Below are 20000 nucleotides of genomic sequence, written 5' to 3' on the forward strand. Positions count from 1 at the left end.
ATATATATATGTATGTATGTATGCATATATATATTTATATGTATGTATGTATGCTTATATATATATATATATATTATGTATGTATGTATGCATTATATAATGTGTGTTTGTATGATATATTATATGTATGTATGTTGGCATATATATATATATATATATATATATTATATATATATATTTATATAAATATATATATGTATGTATGCATATATATATATGTATGTATGTATGCATATAGTATTTATATGTACTGTATGTTGCATATATATTTTGTATGTATGTATGCATTTCTATAGCTTGTATGTATGTATGCACTATATATATATATGTATGTACTGTATGCATATATATATATATATATATTTTATATATATATATGTATGGTATGTATGCATATATATATATATTTTTGTATGTAGTATGCATATATTATATATATAAGTATGTATGTATGCATATATATTTATCTATATATATATATATATATTTTATATATATTGTATCTGTATGTATGCTATATTATATATATATATATATATATAGATTATATATATATGTTGTATGTATTGCCTTATTATATATATATATATGTATGTAGGTATGCATATATATATATATTTATGTATGTATTATGCATATCTTTAGATTATATTATGTATGTATGCATATATATTTATATTTATATATATATATATTTATATATATGTAAGTATGTTTGCATAATATCTATAGATATATATATATATATTTATATATATATATTGTAAGTAGTAAGCATATTTATGTATTGTATGTATGTATGCATATATATGTATGTATGTATGTATGCATATATATGTATGTATGTATGTATGCATATATATGTATGTATTTATGTATGCATATACGTATATATGTATGTATGTATGCATATTATTGTTTGTATGTATGTATGCATATATTGTATGTATGTAATGTAGGCCATATTATATGTATGTCTGTAGTCTCTATATATGTATGTTATGTATGTATGCATATATATAGATGTATGTTGTATGCTATATTATATCTTATATATATATATATTATATAATATATATTATATATGTATGTATTAGGGTTATATATATGTATGTATGTATGCATAAATATATATGTTTGAAAGCATGCATATATGTATGTATGCATGCATATATATATATATATATATATATATATATATATATATATATATATATATATGCATACATACATATGTATTTATGCATACATACATATATATATGCATGCATACATACATATGTATTTATGCATACATACATATATATATGCATGCATACATACATATGTATTTATGCATACATACATATATATATGCATATATACATACATTTATATATATATATATATCTCTATAAATATATATATGCCTACCTACATATATAATATATATCTTATATATATATATGTATGTATGTAAGTATGTATAGTATATATCTATATTAAAGTCAGTATATATCTAGATATATATATGTATGTATATATCTATATATATCGATGTATGTATATATATATGTCTATATATTTATGTGTATATATATAACTGAGGGTAGTATGTATGTATATATTAAATAAATATGAATATACTAAGATAATTATATATATTATTTGTGACTGAGGTATATATATATAAAATATATATATATATGAATGTAGATATATATATATATATATTATATATATAATAAATATACATATAGAATGTATGTTCAAATATATCTATAATACTTACCAAAATCAAATTTCAAGTATATATATATGTATATATACTTTAATATAGATATATATATCACTCAATATCAATCTATATTATATATTATAATATCTATATCTATCTATAATATCTATATACTTTATATATATATATCTATATATATATAACACTTTCATAATATATTACTATAAGTATATATATAATATATACATTATATCTACCACTATCAGTATCTACATCTATATATATCTATAACTCTAATATATATGTATAATCTATTTATGTTAAATATAAAAGATCTGTCAGTTGTGAATATGTAATTCTGTAACGAATTTGTTAGATTCTTGCAAGTAGTATGATTGATATTTATCTACAATCCCACCCTCAACTACAGCCACCCACGCACCACACACACACGCTTATATATATTACTTAGTGTTTATATCACAAATAAAAAAAAGATAAATGAAAAAATATAAATGTATATATGTAATATTTGTCTTAAACCCCGAATAAGTTAATAGGCTAAATATTCTTATGATAGATAGCTAGCTCGAAGCTGATAGCTAGATAAATAGATATATAGCTATATAGTATCTAGATAGCTAGATAGAAAGATTACATCCATACATAAAATAATTAATTTATATTTATATTTCATGAATCCAGATAGATATACACACGACACACACACACACACTCACACACTATCTATATATAATATATATATATATATATATAATTATATATATATATATATATAATTATATATATATATATCTATTATATATATATATTTTTATATATATATATCTATATATATATATATTTATATTATATATATTATATAATATATATATATATAATTATATATATATATATATTAATATATATATATATTAATATATAATATATATATTTATATATATATTATATTTATATATTTATATATAATTATATATATATATTTATATATATATATATTATATTTATTTATATATATTTATATTATATATATATATATAATATAGATATATTTATATTATATATATATATATATATACACACACACACACACACACACATACATAAACGTCCGCGCGCGCGCGCATTTTGAAAATGTAAGATTAAGAAAAAGATGATAAGATGAGGACGGTAACAGAGGAAATGATTGAAAAAGAAAGGAAGAGAGGTGGAAGGAAGACCCCCAAAGTGATAAAATGCGAAGAGGAAAATCAAAGAGAGAGAGAGAGAGAGAGAGAGAGAGTGAGAGTGAGAGTGAGAGTGAGTGTTACATGGCAGAATATACGTAATTATGGAAGAAAAAGGAAAGAGGGGGGGGGGTAAAAAGAGGGAAAAGAAAGAGCAAGCAATAAATAATGTGAGGAAGTGGAGAGATAAAGAGGGAGAGAGAGGGAAAGGGAGGGAGAGAGAGAGAGATGGGAGAGGGAGGGAGATAGAGAGAGATGGGAGAGGGAGGGAGATAGAGAGAGATGGGAGAGGGAGGGAGATAGAGAGAGATGGGAGAGGGAGGGAGATAGAGAGAGATGGGAGAGGGAGGGAGATAGAGAGAGATGGGAGAGGGAGGGAGATAGGGAGAGATGGGAGAGGGAGGGAGATAGAGAGAGATGGGAGAGGGAGGGAGATAGAGAGAGATGGGAGAGGGAGGGAGATAGAGAGAGATGGGAGAGGGAGGGAGATAGAGAGAGATGGGAGAGGGAGGGAGATAGAGAGAGATGGGAGAGGGAGGGAGATAGGGAGAGATGGGAGAGGGAGGGAGATAGGGAGAGATGGGAGAGGGAGGGAGATAGAGAGAGATGGGAGAGGGAGGGAGATAGAGAGAGATGGGAGAGGGAGGGAGATAGAGAGAGATGGGAGAGGGAGGGAGATAGAGAGAGATGGGAGAGGGAGGGAGATAGAGAGAGATGGGAGAGGGAGGGAGATAGAGAGAGATGGGAGAGGGAGGGAGATAGAGAGAGATGGGAGAGGGAGGGAGATAGAGAGAGATGGGAGAGGGAGGGAGATAGAGAGAGATGGGAGAGGGAGGGAGATAGAGAGAGATGGGAGAGGGAGGGAGATAGAGAGAGATGGGAGAGGGAGGGAGATAGAGAGAGATGGGAGAGGGAGGGAGATAGAGAGAGATGGGAGAGGGAGGGAGATAGAGAGAGATGGGAGAGGGAGGGAGATAGAGAGAGATGGGAGAGGGAGGGAGATAGAGAGAGATGGGAGAGGGAGGGAGAGAGAGAGAGAGAGAGAGAGAGAGAGAGGGAGAGAGATTACAAAAGACCACATTTCGCAGATTTCTTATATAAAATTCACCACAATAGACGCTACCAAGCAAAAGATGTCAGAACGGAGCTTTCCGTTAACAATAACAGGCCAAAGCATTTCGGTACATGGTTATATCTGGATTAGCTTGTTTCAGGAAAACTTTAATGCTTGTGCTTGTGGTATATCATTACAAATACTATATATGACCAAAACAGAGCTTTTTTTTTTTTTTTGTGTGTGTGTGTGTCTATATATATATATATATGCATATATATATATAAATATATTAAAGATATTATTATTATAAATATTTCGAGAAGATTTCATTAGTAAATGTGAAGTCAATTTTTTTGTTTCGAAGGATCAGTCGAAGATAAATTTCTCATATAAAAGAAATATTTCGCCGGTATATTATTCTATTATGGTTATTAGTATTTTATTTACCATTGCTGCTAATTGTTTATTTGTTATTATTATTATTATCATTATTATTATTATTATTATTATTATTATTATTATTATTATTATTATGATTATGATTATTATGCCATTTTGCTGCTATTACTATTATTGTTGTTAATCTCATTATCATTGTTATAGTAATAATAATTTCTATTGTTAATATCATCTTTATTATTATTAAGGGGAAAGAAATTCAATAAGTCAAACACACATACAATTCTCCCTAAACTACATGCCAACTCAAGGCTATTTTATTGCAGGACAATTGAATGCATTTAGCTCGAGTTGAAGCATCAGAGGAATGGTATTGAGATATTGTTCCTCCAGTGAGGTTGGATGTAGAGTTTATATTGAGAGAATTAAGAGAACCGTTTATGGTTTTATTTAGGTGGTATATATAGGCCTGGTGGTCGTTAACGGCTTTTTAGTATAATGAAAAAAGGGGAATTTGTTTGTCAGTGGAGACGACTCTCCACTGACAAATTCGATTTTTGTTAAGTTAGAATTTGTTGAATTTGAAATTGACTACCTCCATTTTTGTCATGTCGCAATTGACTATTATATTTACTTATTATTATTATAATCATCAGCTTCATTATTATTATTATTATTTTGGTGTCTCTTCGGTTACTTTTAGATATAATATGTTAGATTGATATATTTATATTAGATTAATATTATCCGTGCAGTTACGGTTTAACTTGTTTCATTTGTGTCAGATTCCTTATGTTACTCATTTACATACTGCTTATTAATCTAATCTTACACTGCACTCGTCTTCAAAACTGGACCGCAATGCATGACCTGAACTTCATTTTATTACTCTTAATAAGATTATTATCAATATGGGATTACGATGCATAAGTACAACTTGTTAACAACTCGGAATACAACGGGGAAGATTAAGAAAAGGTTATTATCACCTCGAGAACAGGCAATTAAGAGCGAATTCATTATTTATCTTGAGTTTGTTAATGATATGTGTAAGGTATTTAAGTTAAGTTTCTATTTACACCTTCGCTGTTAATTACAAGAGAAACGTCAACAGAAAACGGGAAAACTTTAACGAATTTTGGCAGTGTTTCCAAACGCCACCATTAATAATGAGTTAATGACAGTTAGATTAGTTGACATAATGAGTAGATAGAGGATGAGGGATTCAAATAAATGGAAGAACTTTTTTTTTCTACTTTTTGTATATTTCAGATTTGATCAATGCCGCTGAACAAAGAAGTGAAAGAGAATCATGTTAGGCTAAACTGACTATTCCTTATTTTGAGAGACCGGTCCCCCCCCCAAAAAAAAAAGAAAAATGGTGTCGATTTTGAAACAAAGTCTATTAATTTGATGAAATTAGGTATTCATGGAACCAATATTCTGAAAGCTTGAAAATATCCACCCATCACCCTAATTTATTTTTACATGATACCTCTCAATTTTGGGGGTTATTTATCTAAATAGGGTTTCAATATCGGCACAATAAGTAGCATAATCATCATACGTAGGAATATTTGCATGCATATAGGCCAGTGAAGACGTTGTCGTTAAGTATTTTGAAATTATTTCTGATTTGCATTATAGGGAGGTCTGATATAAAAATTATAATTTTGTAATGCTTGGTCTAACTTGTATGTCATTATCACTGCTAATGAGTAAAAAGAATTCAGAAAAAAAAAATGGTTATCTTTCATACTCCTGTGTTTTGCTTTTTTTTGTCCCTCTCACGAAATCAGGGGAAGACGCTCTAAGAGCAAAAGCTCTCTTTTCCCTGTCTCCCTCCCCCTCCCGAGGTGGGGGGGGGTGGGGGGGGGGGGGGGGGGGGGGAGGTAAGTATAATAAAGGAAAGATCTTTTTTTCCTTGTCTCTCTCCCCCTTCCTCCCTCCCTCTCTTTTTCCCTGTCTCCCTCCCCCTTCCTCCCTCCCTCTCTTTTTCCCTGTCTCCCTCCCTCCCTCTCTCGCTCTGTCTCCCTCTTTCTCCCTCTCTCCCTCCCTCTCTCCCTCCCTCTCTTTCTCCCTGTTTCCCTCCCCCCTCCCCCCTCTTCTCTCTCACTCTCTTTCTCCAGAAATCAGCGTCTTACCTACATGTCGGCATGACTCATCGATAGAACTCACGTACTCGAAATTTTATCTAAGTAAACAACAATGAAAGTGTCCGCAGAATTTTCGAAAATCGCAAGGAAGTGGTCACCGAAGTATATATATACACATTCCCAAAAACATCGCTGACCACCTGCTAAGTCTCCATAGTCGATATTATTTCTCCGTCTTTCCACATATTCGTGGACAGAAAGAAAAAAAGAGGGGGGGGGGGGGGGGGGGGGGGGGGGGGGGGGGGGGGGGGGGGGGGGGGGGGGGTGGGTGGGGGGGGGGGGGTTACGGGTCCTGTGTCTCTCAACAACCACTAATTAATGAAAGACCTCACTGCCTACTTCAGCATTGAAATTACGCTACATTTTCTCTAGACGATTTCTTTATTTATCGTTTTAGTTTCTTTTCATTTTTTCTTCTTTTCTTCGTTTTTCTCTCTCCTGATTGGCGAATTGAGATGCTTGCATGTCCTGCGTCACTTCAATAGCATTTGGTCGTTGTAAAAGGTTTATTGCCCTGAAATTAGAATCTGACAAGCAGGAGTCCACATGAAAAGGGTAACTCTAGACTGCAAGAAATTCAACGAAGTGAAATGTTTGGTGTCGTAGCACTAGTGTCGTGGCGTTTGTTTGTTGCAAGTGTTTTTTTTTTGTTTTTTTAAGAGCATTTATGAAAAGAATGTATCCATATGAAACAAAGCTCAATATTTCGTCAGCGTAAAGTTACAAGAGTACCTCAGATTCTTACGAAGGCTTTGGTATTTGCTTTCTGTTTTTTGGGGGAAAATATATATGAGTGAGAATAAGTTAGTCAACTTTATGTAAGATATGTAAGTTACGTTTCCATTTACGCCTTTGCAATTGTATACAAAAGAAACGTCACCAGAAAACGAGAAAGTTTTAGCAAAAGGGTCCTATATAATGAATGTGATAAAATAATAGAAAAAACAATTTATCAATTCGATACTAAACAAATATCACCAACAAAAAACTAAAATAACAATAAAAAATATAATCTATATATTTATATAATCAAATATAACCATTAATTAAATTAAAACATTTAAAATAACTTCGATAAATAAAAGGATACGGAATATGGAGGTAGAAGCATCACAATACAATTGCTTATTATGTATGTGTGAGAGAGAGAGAGCGAGAGCGAGAGAGACTTTTGACTTTGACTTTGACGAGTTTATTGAGACAAGTGATTACGTACATCTCAAAAGGATGAGGTAGCATAGGTTATCCTCACCCCAATCTTAGAACACCCCCCACCACCACCCCACTCCCTCTTTGGAGCCCCTCACATATATTTAACAAAACCCTTACAGATATGCCAACATGTTCTGGGTCAATCACGTCTCTCTCCCCCCCCCCCCCCCCCCCCCCCCCCCCCCCCCCCCTCCCCCCCCCCCCCTGCTCCCCCCTCCCCCCCCCCCCCCCCCCCCCCCCGCCCCCCCCCCCCCCCCCCCCACCCCCCCCCCGCCCCAGAGAGAGAGAGAGGAGAGAGAGCGAGAGAGGAGAGGAGGAAGATAGAGCGAGAGAGAGAGAGGAGCACGAGTATGACGAGGAGAGAGAGGATACGAGGAGAGAGAGAGAGAGAGAGAGAGAGCAGAGACGGATAGAGAGGGGAGGGCAGAGAAGGAGAGGGAGAAGGGGAGCAGAAAGGGAGAGGGAGGGGGGGGGGGGCAGAGAGGGAGAGGAAGGTTTGCAGCGCAGAGAGATGAGTGGGGAGAGGCAGAGCCACGACGCGGGAGGAGGGAAGGGGGGGACAGAGCAGAGCACAAGAGAGCGACCGAGAGGGAAAATAGATGAGGAGATGGAGAGAAAGATAGAGAGAAATGGAGAGAAAGATAGAGAGAAATGGAGAGGAAGATAGAGAGAGAGATGGAGAGGAAGATAGAGAGGGAGATGGAGAGAGAGATGGAGAGGAATATAGAGAGAGATGGGAGAGGGAGATAGAGATAGATGGGAGAGGGAGGGAGATAGAGAGAGATGGCGAACAGGGAGGGCATGAGAGAGAGAGGAGGCGTGCAGGGAGGGAGATAGTAGAGGAGCTATGGGAGAGGGAGGGAGCTAGAGAGGAAGCTGAGAGGGAGGGAGATTAGAGAGAGATGGGAGAGGGAGGGAGATTGAGGTCGAGATGGGAATAGGAGGGAGGGAGGAGACGGGGAGAGGGAGGGAGTAATAGAGCGAGATGGGCAGGGAGGGAGATTAGGGAGAGAGGGATGAGGGATGGAGTAGGGCCGAGATGGGAGGGAGGGAGATATCGGAGAGATGGGAGGGAGCGCGAGATAGGGAGATGAGGGACGAGGGAGGGAGGGAGAGATGGGAGAGGGAGGGAGATAGGGAGAGGGAGGGAGATAGAGAGAGATGGGAGAGGGAGGGGAGATAGGAGCGATGGGGAGAGGGAGGGAGATAGAGGAGAAGATGGGAGGGCAGCAGAGAGATGGAGGGAGGAGAGGGTGATAGGGAGAGGGAGGGAGTCTCAATTAGAGAGAGATGGGAGAGGGAGGGAAATAGGGAGAGATGGAGAGGTCTTTCTCACTTTTCTCATTTATCTTTCTTTCTCACTTTCTTCATTTACTCAATAATAAAAAAAAAAATTTCATATTATCTTCAAAAAACTCCCCCCCATCTATAAATTATATTTTTATTTTTTTTTCAAACACCCACAAAAAACCCCCCCCCCCCCCCCCCCAAAAGATAGAGAGAGATGGGGAAGGAGAGGGGACAGGGAGAACTGTGAGAGAGAGAACAACCCCCCCCCCCCCCCCCCCCCCCCCCCCCCCCCCCCCAAATTCAACCCCCCCTTAATATTGATGAGAAGAGGAAAGACGAGGGAGGGAGAGGATGGGAGAGGGAGGGAGAGGGAGAGACGGGAGGGGGGGAGATAGAGATGGGAGAGGGAGGGAGAGTATTTGGGAGAGGGAGGGAGATAGGGAGAGGGAGGGAGAAGGTAGAGAGAGATGGGAGAGGAGGGAGATAGGGGAGAGGAGGTATAGAGTGAGATGGAGATAGAGGAGAGTTGGGAGAGGGGGAGAGAGGGGGGAGGGAGGGAGATTAGAGATATAATGGGAGAGGGAGTGAGAGAGAGAGGGAGAGGGAGGGAGGATAGAGAGGAGATAAGAGAGAAGGGGAGGAGATAGGGAGAGATGGTAGAGGGAGCGGAGATTTAGGAGAGAGATGGGAGTGGGCCAGGGAGAGACGGGGGAGAGGGAGGGGAGATAGAGAGAGATGGTGAGAGGGAGGGAGATAGGAGAGATGGAGAGGGGGAGATAGGGAGAGATGGGAGAGGGAGGGAGAGACGGAGAGGGAGGGAGATAGCCTGAAGAGATGGGAAGGGAGGGAGATAGGAGAGATTGGGAGAAGGGAGGGAGATAGGGAGAGATGGGAAGAGGGAGGGAGATAGGGAGAGAGGGGAGGAGGGAGGAGATAGAGAGAGATGGGAGAGTGAGGGGAGATAGAGAGAGATGGCGAGGAGGGATGGCGAGAGAGGGAGAGAGGGGAGAGGGAGGGAGATAGAGAGAGATGGGAGAGGGAGGGAGATAGAGAGAGATGGGAGAGGGAGGGAGATAGAGAGAGATGGGAGAGGGAGGGAGAGATGGGAGAGGGAGGGAGAGACGGGAGAGGGAGGGAGATAGAGAGAGATGGGAGAGGGAGGGAGAGACGGGAGAGGGAGGGAGATAGAGAGAGATGGGAGAGGGAGGGAGAGAGGGAGAGATGGGAGAGGGAGGGAGATAGGGAGAGATGGGAGAGGGAGGGAGAGAGGGGAGAGGGAGGGAGATAAAGAGAGTGGGGAGAGGGCGGGAGATAAAGAGAGTGGGGAGAGGGCGGGAGATAAAGAGAGTGGGGGGGGAGGAAGGAAGATAAAGAGAGTGGGGAGAGGGCGGGAGATAAAGAGAGGGGGGGGAGGAAGGAAGATAAAGAGAGTGGGGAGAGGGCGGGAGATAAAGAGAGTGGGGAGAGGGAGAGGGAGAGAGAGGGGGGGGGAGAGAGAGGGAGAAAGAGAGAGATGGGTAGAGAGAGGGAGAAAGAGAGAGATGGGTAGAGAGAGGGAGAAAGAGAGAGATGGGTAGAGAGAGGGAGAAAGAGAGAGATGGGTAGAGAGAGGGAGAAAGAGAGAGATGGGTAGAGAGAGGGAGAGAGAGAGAGATGGGAGGGGAGGGAGAGAGAGATAGATGGGAGAGGGAGGGAGATAGAGCGAGAGGAGAGGGAGGGAGTAGGAGAGAGATGGGTAGAGAGGGAGGAGATAGAGAGAGAGGGGAGAGGGAGATAGAGGAGGAGGGGAGAGGGAGGGAGATAGAGAGAGATGGGAGAGGGAGGGAGATAGAGAGAGATGGGAGAGGGAGGGAGAGAGGGGAGAGGGAGGGAGAGATGGGAGAGGGAGGGAGAGACGGGAGAGGGAGGGAGATAGAGAGAGATGGGAGAGGGAGGGAGAGAGGGGGGGGGGGGGGAGGGAGGGAGAGAGGGGAGAGGGAGGGAGAGAGGGAGAGATGGGAGAGGGAGGGAGATAGGGAGAGATGGGAGAGGGAGGGAGATAGGGAGAGATGGGAGAGGGAGGGAGAGACGGGAGAGGGAGGGAGATAGAGAGAGAGAGATTAGAGAGAGTGAGGGTGATAGGGGAGAGGGTGAGAGGGAGGGAGAGAGGGAGAGAGGGGAGAGGGAGGGAGATAGGGAGAGATGGGAGAGGGAGGGAGATAGGGAGAGATGGGAGAGGGAGGGAGATAGGGAGAGATGGGAGAGGGAGGGAGATAGGGAGAGATGGGAGAGGGAGGGAGATGGGGCAGAGAGAGATGGCGACCGAGAGGGAGGGAGAGAGGGAGAGATGGGAGAGGGAGGGAGATAGGGAGAGATGGGAGAGGGAGGGAGATAGGGAGAGATGGGAGAGGGAGGGAGATAGGGAGAGGGAGGGAGATAGGGAGAGATGGGAGAGAGAGGGAGAGGGAGGGAGATAGAGAGAGATGGGAGAGGGAGGGAGATAGGGAGAGATGGGAGAGGGAGGGAGAGAGAGAGAGAGAGGGAGGGAGAGAGATGGGAGATGGAAAATGGAGAGGGAGAGGGAGAGGGAGAGAAGGAGAGAGGGAGAGGGAGAGGGAGAGGGAGAGGGAGAGGGAGAGGGAGAGAGAGAGAGGAAGAGGGAGAGGGAGAGGGAGAGGGAGAGGGAGAGGGAGAGGGAGAGAGAGAGAGAGAGAGAGAGATGGGAGATGGAAAATGGAAAATGGAAAGGAAAAGGGAGAGGGAGAGGGAGAGGGAGAGTGAGAGGGAGAGTGAGAGAGGTGGAGGGAGAGAAGTGGAGAGAGAGAGGCAGAGAGAGTGTGTGTGTGTGTGTGTGTGTGTGTCTGTGTTTGTGTGTATGCGTGCAGATATGATCTTAGTACTCATACATAAGTGCCGACTGATTAAAAGATATTTCTCTTAAAAAGCTGACATTATGATTTTTATCATCATACCACATATTTGATACAATCTTGATCAAGTCACAGAGAAATTTTCATGGTGTTAAACCAAGACAAGCCTTACAGGACATTGAAACTTAGATTTATAAAACTGTTATTGATCGATCAGATGTATCTCTACTAATCTCACTCACAAGTCCTACCTATGTCCCTCTTGTGAGGTTCATCCACCTCAAGAGGAACCTAGTATAATATTATATGAAAATGTTATAATTATTTCTGTTAAGCTTCTTTCATTATTTTATTTTTGTGTATTGTGTCTCCTGCAGGTCTGCAATTAGGAAGCGTGTGCGAACGGAGAACAATGCGAGCCCTAAGGGGTCGCCCGTACCAAAACTCTCAGGTCGTCCCCTTGGACTTCGTAAAAAACCTGGACCTGACATTGTCCTTCGCAGCCGCACCAATAACAAGGTAGATAGTGTATTTGTCTTTTAAAATTGTTAAAGAATGACGTTAATGTTGGTGTCAATGTGACTTGATAGTAGGATGATGTCATCATTATGAAAACTGGTATTAATGTCGTGTATGATATGCATGATTGCTATTGATAGATTAGGAAGTATTTTTCCTATTAATTGACATATCTGAATATTTAGAAATACAATTTTCTGTTGGATATAGTTGTGATACAAGATTCCAAGCGATTAATCAATCTTTATATAAAGATCATAATTTAGGCAGTTATGACAAGGACAATTATAGTATTATGTTTAAGTTCCTGATTAGTGGATACTGATTAAGCACAATCTTTCCTTGTGTCTTTGCAGGTTAAGATCCATGAGGATTACACATGTATGCTCTACAAGACAGAAAAGGAAGGAACCAAATTCTGCCTCCTCCAGGTGGCTTGTTTTAAAGAAAAATACGTCTTCTTCATGCGATCAGGACTCAAGGTAGGTTACAGGGATTGTAATGCTTGTAAGATTAATGGAAAGGCAAATATGGAGGTGCTGAAGTGTGGGCGATGAAATTAAGTTTAAGGATAGGAGAGAGAAAAGCAATGAGATTAGCTTCTGTATCTTTTGCTACCTTTTGTTTTATCTGTGTATTATTATATAATTGGTTAAGATACCCATTTTATTATAACTTACCATGTCCATATTTATCATCTATGTGACTATTTAATATTTGTTGTAGTTGTAACTTATCTTGCTATTTATTAAATCTATTTCTTGTACATATCCCATATATGATCCTTGCACACAGGTACCTGAAACACATTTCCACAAGTTTCTATAATATGCACCCTGTATACTGTATCCAAGACCTATACCCAAGACTGCCAGGGATATCCTTTCTCTTCTTCTTCCCCTGATTTCCATGCGGGATATGTTTTCTCTTAGGATCTTCTGATAATCCTACTGTATCCTTTCCGAATTTAGGGAGAAGATGGTAAGTGGCACGCTGCCAGAGAACCTAATATGAAGGAGGCCATGAAGTCGTTCAAGAAGATGTTCCGAGAGAAAACGGGAGTTGGTTGGAATAACAGGGACAGCTTTGAGGCCCAACCTGGGAAGTATATCCTGGCCGAAAAAGGTAGGTAGTGGAAATATTGAACATGTAACAGCTTTGTTCTTAAATTATTAAAATGTAGTAGATTTTGACCTATGGACTACCAGCTACATTCTTATATATACCAGAGGCATCACTATTATGTAAATTGGTCATATTGTTGATATAGTATACGTAGGATAGCTATGTAGATCCAGTATGATTTATTTCTAGAGTTCAGAATCGGGAATTTAATTTCTTTCTGGTGCTTAGTATCAGGTTTTATTGCTCTGTATGATGTTTTTAGACCATTTGAAATAGTTTCAGCAAAATAAAAGATTGGTTGGTAATGGTAACTTGTCATGGCTTTATTTTGGCTGGCAAGTAATAGGCTATTTTGAACTGTAGAACTATTGCATTTGAGTTATATGTATGCAGAAATATTCTAGGACTAAATGTTAAATTAGGTGAATAATGAATGATGTAACAAATGATAGCCCACTTTGTTGCTAATCAACATACACAATGTCATTATAACTAAAGATCCATCCAAACAAATTTAGTTGCACTGATTCAATTTTTATTTTTATTTTTTTTTTTATGTAACTAAATTAAATTATTTGATTATCATCTTGGGGTTTTTATCAGTGAAAGAGATGTACTCCTGTACAAGATGGGGACCCTTTAAATCTCTCTTTAACCCACTCATGACGGGGGCATTCCAGCCTTGCATGTTACAATGCCGGGGTTCTCGAACGCATAGGCCTAAATCAGTTAAATAAACGACGCCGTATGATGTCACCCAGTGAACGGGCCTTGGATGCGCGGTACCGTGGTGTACCACCTGTCCAGAGAAAGTTAATCCTTTCCTCAAGTATTTTCACATGGTTGGATTAGTATCAACGTTTTTTTTTTTTTTTTTTTTATACCTTCATTTGTGTAATTAATGCATCATACCAAATACTAATTAGAATCACTTTGAAAATATATATCATATATAGATTCATATATCATACCATAAATCTAGAAGATGATAGAAAACACATCTTAAGATCCCAAGCCAAGGTCAAACGTCTTAAGATGTGACCAGTCTCAGGAAGGTTAAGGTTGACAAAAAAAAACAAAATAACACTGAATTCCTTACCCGAGTCTTTGATATTTAAAGATTTTATCACGTTTGCTATTCAGATGAGGACGAGGATGATAATGAGGAGGTCTCTGATGATGAAGGCGGACACAGTGCTGAAGAAGAGGAGATTCAACCGCTAGATGAACGGACGGAACTTATGGTGAAGCTAATTCTTGACAGGGACATGTTCTTGGACCAACTTGCCGTCTTAAAACTTGGTAGGTAAAAGGTTGTTCAGGTTTTTGTGGTTTGACGGTCTGGTTTCAAACTATATTGTTTCTCTCTGACTCTGCTGCAATAAATCAGGGGAAAGTCTTTTTACTGCTCAGAGGTATGTGACGTATAATAGATCTTGACCGGGTTACTATCTTTCTGTCTGTACTATTTGTCTCTTTCATCTGGTTATACTGACATTACAGTTATTTTTATTATTGATGATATTTGAATTTGTATTTTTATCATCATTCTTGCTATCATTATTAATATATTAATGGATAGCAAATGAGTAGTAGCTTCTTTATGAATGTATCAGAAATTTTTAAGAATTCCATATATACCTGAAATAACTTGGATTTGTATTAGAGCTCACAAAACTTTGTCAGAATCTATGGGATGTTGACACTTGTATAGAACAGGGCAATCTATTTCATATTGTTTATTATCATCATCAGTTATTGTTATTATTATAACTATTGAGATAAACAAAAATGCATGAATTCAATTTCCCTTTTCATTATTTAGACCTAATAATGCATAGTACATGCACTGCCCACTATGGGTGTTATATATATATATGTGTGTGTGTGTGTATGTGTGTGTGTGTGTGTGTGTGTGTGTGTGTGTGTGTGTGTGTGTGTGTGTGTGTGTGTGTGTGTGTGTGTGTGTGTGTATATATATATTTAATCTTATGCATGTGTATGTTTGTAGATATGTTTTTTATTGATGCACATTTTTTTTGTTGAATTCAACTTTCTTTTTAGATATGAAACATGTTACAACTTATTTTTTTTCCACAGATACAAACAAGGTCACTCTTGAGAAACTAAATGAGAAGATGTTTGACAAAGCAGAAGAGATTTTTAGTGAAATTGAAAAAGCCATTAAATTCAGGAAGGTAATGTTAACTTGCTAACTAGCATACTTGGTTAAACTTGTATTTTCTGTTCAGTTACTCTACTCTAGATATCTCAATTAGCATGTTAAAAACAACACACTACAGCAATAAAACAAGAATTCTGGCTTTAATGCTACATGTGTGAAATAATGTATATATTTCAAAATGAGGTCACAGGTTTTCCGCTTATGCAAGAATATATTTGTTATTCTTAAATTTCCTTTGGCAGCCTCCATCAGTACTCAGAGAGCTGTGGACAAAATTCTACCACACGGTTTCCCACCAGGATCAAGAGAGAGGAACTTGTCCTCAACAAGCAATTGATACTCCGGAAGTGCATCTTTTCAAAAAGAAGGAGTTAATGACAATCCTAAGTGACACAAGATTAACATGGAATACATTAGAAGAGGTTGGGAACTTGATTTGTTGTGTTTTATAGGAAATGATGCTGGATCTCCTGGTGTTTTTCCTTTGAATATTAGTGTTTGTTGGGTTATTTTGTATGTAGGTCATGTGGTATTGGCGTAACTTGGTCTTAAAATGGCTTTTAAGGATGATTGACAGCAGGGAGCTACAGAAAAGAGGTTTAAATGAATGTATGCCATGGTTTTCTGCCATGTGAATATAGAAATCAGTGTAAGATGCAAAATAAGAATAATTATGCATGTAATCGAAGTCAAAAAAAGGAAGAAAATAGCAATATAAAATGTATATCTATTTCAGGTTGGACACTGAATGTAGAGTGAGCATTTCATCACTCGGATAGTAAGCTCAGACTCCTTGAGAAAGATAGTGATGGAATATAAGGTAGATTGGAATGTCTGATGGCAAATTATATATATATTATATATATATATATATATATTATTATATATATATATATATATTATATGTGACGTTGGATTTATGTTTATATTATATATATATATATATATATGTATGTATATTTATATTTTTTATTTATATATATATATTGTAGATATACATATATATATATATATATATATATATATATATATATTATATTAAATATATATTTATATATATATATATATTTATTCCGGAAGGTAATATATATTTATATATATATATATTTATATATATATATTTATGTGTCATATATATATATTTATATATTATTATATATATAAAACAACACACTATGACAGCAAAAAAACAAATCTGCTATATTTATATTTATATATATGTGTATATTTATATATATGTATATTTCATATATACATGTATATTTATATATATTCTTAAATTTCCTTTGGCAGCCTCCATCAGTACTCAGAGAGCTGTGGACAAAATTCTACCACACGGTTTCCCACCAGGATCAAGAGAGAGGAACTTGTCCTCAACAAGCAATTGATACTCCGGAAGTGCATCTTTTCAAAAAGAAGGAGTTAATGACGATCCTAAGTGACAACATAGATTACCAAGGAAATACCTATACGCGTTGGGAACTTGATTTGAAGTGTTTTTTATAGGAAATGAATGGAGGCTGGCTCACCATATATATATATTATGAGTGAGGATATATATATATATATATATATATAATATATGAGGGTGGATATATATATATATATATATATATAGGGGGTATGTGTGTGGTAATAGGCGTAACTTGGTCTTAAAATGGCTTTTAAGGATGATTGACAGCAGGGAGCTACAGAAAAGAGGTTTAAATGAATGTATGACATGGTTTTCTGCCATGAGACTCATAGTCAAACAACCGTGTCAGATGCAAAAAACGCCAACATGGGGCAAGTACACGGCCGTCCAACCGGGTGAAAAGCACTATGCCCCCTAAAAACTGACACTCCTGATAACCCTAGGTTTGGACCCGATGCCTACAGGGCGGCGCCCTTTACAACAACCACGGATGTCCGCACATATACATCCAATGAGCCATCCAAGAGCAGCCACACATTCACGCCCTAGTCCAAGACTGTGTATATATGATATATATGTATATATATATATATATATATATATATATATATATATTTATATATATATATATATATATATGTGTGTGTTGTATATATGTATATATATGTATATATATATATGTATATTTATATATATATATAAAATAGAGGATATATATATATATATATATATATATATATATATATGTATATATATGTATATATATATATATATATATATATATATATATATATATATATATATATATATATATATGTATATATATATATGTATATATGTATATTTATACAACCAATCAAAACACACACACTATAACACACACACTACGCTAACACTAACTCACACAGAGTCTCAAACCACACACTCAGAATCTATCCTTCACAATCAAGTATCTTTCAAACTAACACAATAAACATCTAAAGACAGCTCTCTCACACACTCACTCTAAATACACACTCACTCACCAATCACACAATCACACTATATCTCAATTGATATTAGAATAGTATCCAAGGACCTCTCAAAGACAAAACAAAATAACACTCTCTCACACACAAAACACTCAAACACACCTCTCACACACCACCTCATTTAGAGAGACTCAGCATGCCTCTCTACAAAATACAACACTGTCACTTTCACACACTACAACCTAAAACACATCTCAAACTACTCTAACACTCACACAAGTTCTATATATGTATATATATATGTCTATATATATATATATATATATTATATATATATATATATATTGGAGGGGGGGATATATATGTATATATATAACAACTGTATATATGTCTATTAAAACTAACTTGAAGCTACTCACAGAACTAACTAAACTCTACTCAACTCAAACTCACTCAAAACACTATAAATAATCTCTATGAACAATACATATAAATGTATCTATATATATATATATATATATATATATTTATATATATATATATATTTATATATATATATATATATATATATATATATATATGTATATTTATATTTATATATATATGTATATTTATATATATATATATGTATATATATATATATAATATTATTATTATTATTATTATTATTATTATTATTATTATTATTAGACAGATTTACTTGACTACATCTCTTGTGTTGTAAAGTTTTTTAGTCTCATTCATACCTTTTTTTACAATATATACTTATCGTTTGTTTCTTTTTCCTTACTCTCTCTAGGTACTCATATGTTTTTTTTCTCTATCCATTGCCAGTATTTGCTTTCACTTGCTGACATCTGAACAATTTTCTGTTGCTTTTATTTGCTGTTTGATATAGTTTAAGAGAAATTGTGTTTCTACAATTTTGTTTTATACAATTCATTTGTATACTATTATTAACAGAGAAATTTAATATGTTTTAAGTTAAAAGTGAATGTTTAAAATCTATCAAATTATTCCTTAAATCTTAAGATATTTTATCATATTTTAGACTAAAGAAAATCACACAAGGTTTTTAAAGGATACCTGTCACACCAATACAGTAAAATATTTACCTCATAGCTGGTGGAGGAGTATGCAGGAGCTTGCCCAAACTCTCGCCGGGGAACTCTGCTGGATGTTTGGTGTGTGCATCGCCCCCAGGATAAAATCAGGTATGAAGGATTGCTCTTAGAGAGAGAGAGAGAGAGTGAGTGTGTGTGAGAGTGTGTGAGTGTGAGAGTGTGTGAGTGTGTGTGTGTGTGTGTGTGTGTGTGTGTGTGTGTGTGTGTGTGTGTGTGTGTGTGTGTGAGAGTGAGAGTGAGAGTGAGAGTGGGAGTGTGTGCGTGCATGTGTGAGTGTGAATGGCCAAGCATATACCGGTGCTATAGATGATCAAATAATGTAGCAGGTTTTTGAGTCCTACTTGTACCAGTAGATTTTAAAAATTTAGAGATGGTTTCAAGCTCTTAACACTAAATCTCTTTCTCTTTATTTTCCATTACTAAGCAGTATTTATTTCAACATTGCTGCATTTAGTGATTACTCAGAAATATATCCAAATCTGTTAATTTTGCATTCCATTAGATTAATTTTCTAAACTGTTCTCATTTTTTAATGCAGTTGGTAGATACAAACATAGTGCCATTTTAAAATAGGTATATATTTATATATGGTATAAACACCATATCACACGTAGATTACTATTGATAAAACCGCATCTCTGCATTATTTCCAACAGAGCCGAAGAGCACGTTAAACTCGACTACCGCAAGCTTCTCTGGTATGGAGTTAACGTGGCGCAAATGGGTGCAGTATTG

At 36.9% G+C, this 20000-nt stretch overlaps 1 protein-coding gene across 1 annotated transcript in view; it reads left to right on the forward strand.

Moving 5' to 3' along the window:
- LOC122255602 (protein mono-ADP-ribosyltransferase PARP3) overlaps positions 1-20000 on the forward strand; it is a 40445-nt gene that overhangs the window by 14497 nt on the left and 5948 nt on the right. The window contains 10 exon segments of the mRNA XM_086536698.1: positions 12263-12446; positions 12803-12928; positions 13418-13571; positions 14715-14873; positions 15672-15769; positions 15999-16197; positions 16511-16566; positions 16568-16576; positions 19264-19355; positions 19922-20000. The exon segment at positions 19922-20000 is cut by the window's right edge and continues 91 nt beyond it. Of these exon segments, the coding sequence (XP_086392824.1) occupies positions 12263-12446; positions 12803-12928; positions 13418-13571; positions 14715-14873; positions 15672-15769; positions 15999-16197; positions 16511-16566; positions 16568-16576; positions 19264-19355; positions 19922-20000 (1156 nt within the window).

This window comes from Penaeus japonicus, unplaced genomic scaffold, assembly GCF_977035675.1.
Source record: "Penaeus japonicus unplaced genomic scaffold, GWHDUDI00000001_assembly GWHDUDI00000005, whole genome shotgun sequence".
In the NCBI taxonomy this organism is placed as follows: Eukaryota; Metazoa; Arthropoda; class Malacostraca; order Decapoda; family Penaeidae; genus Penaeus; species Penaeus japonicus.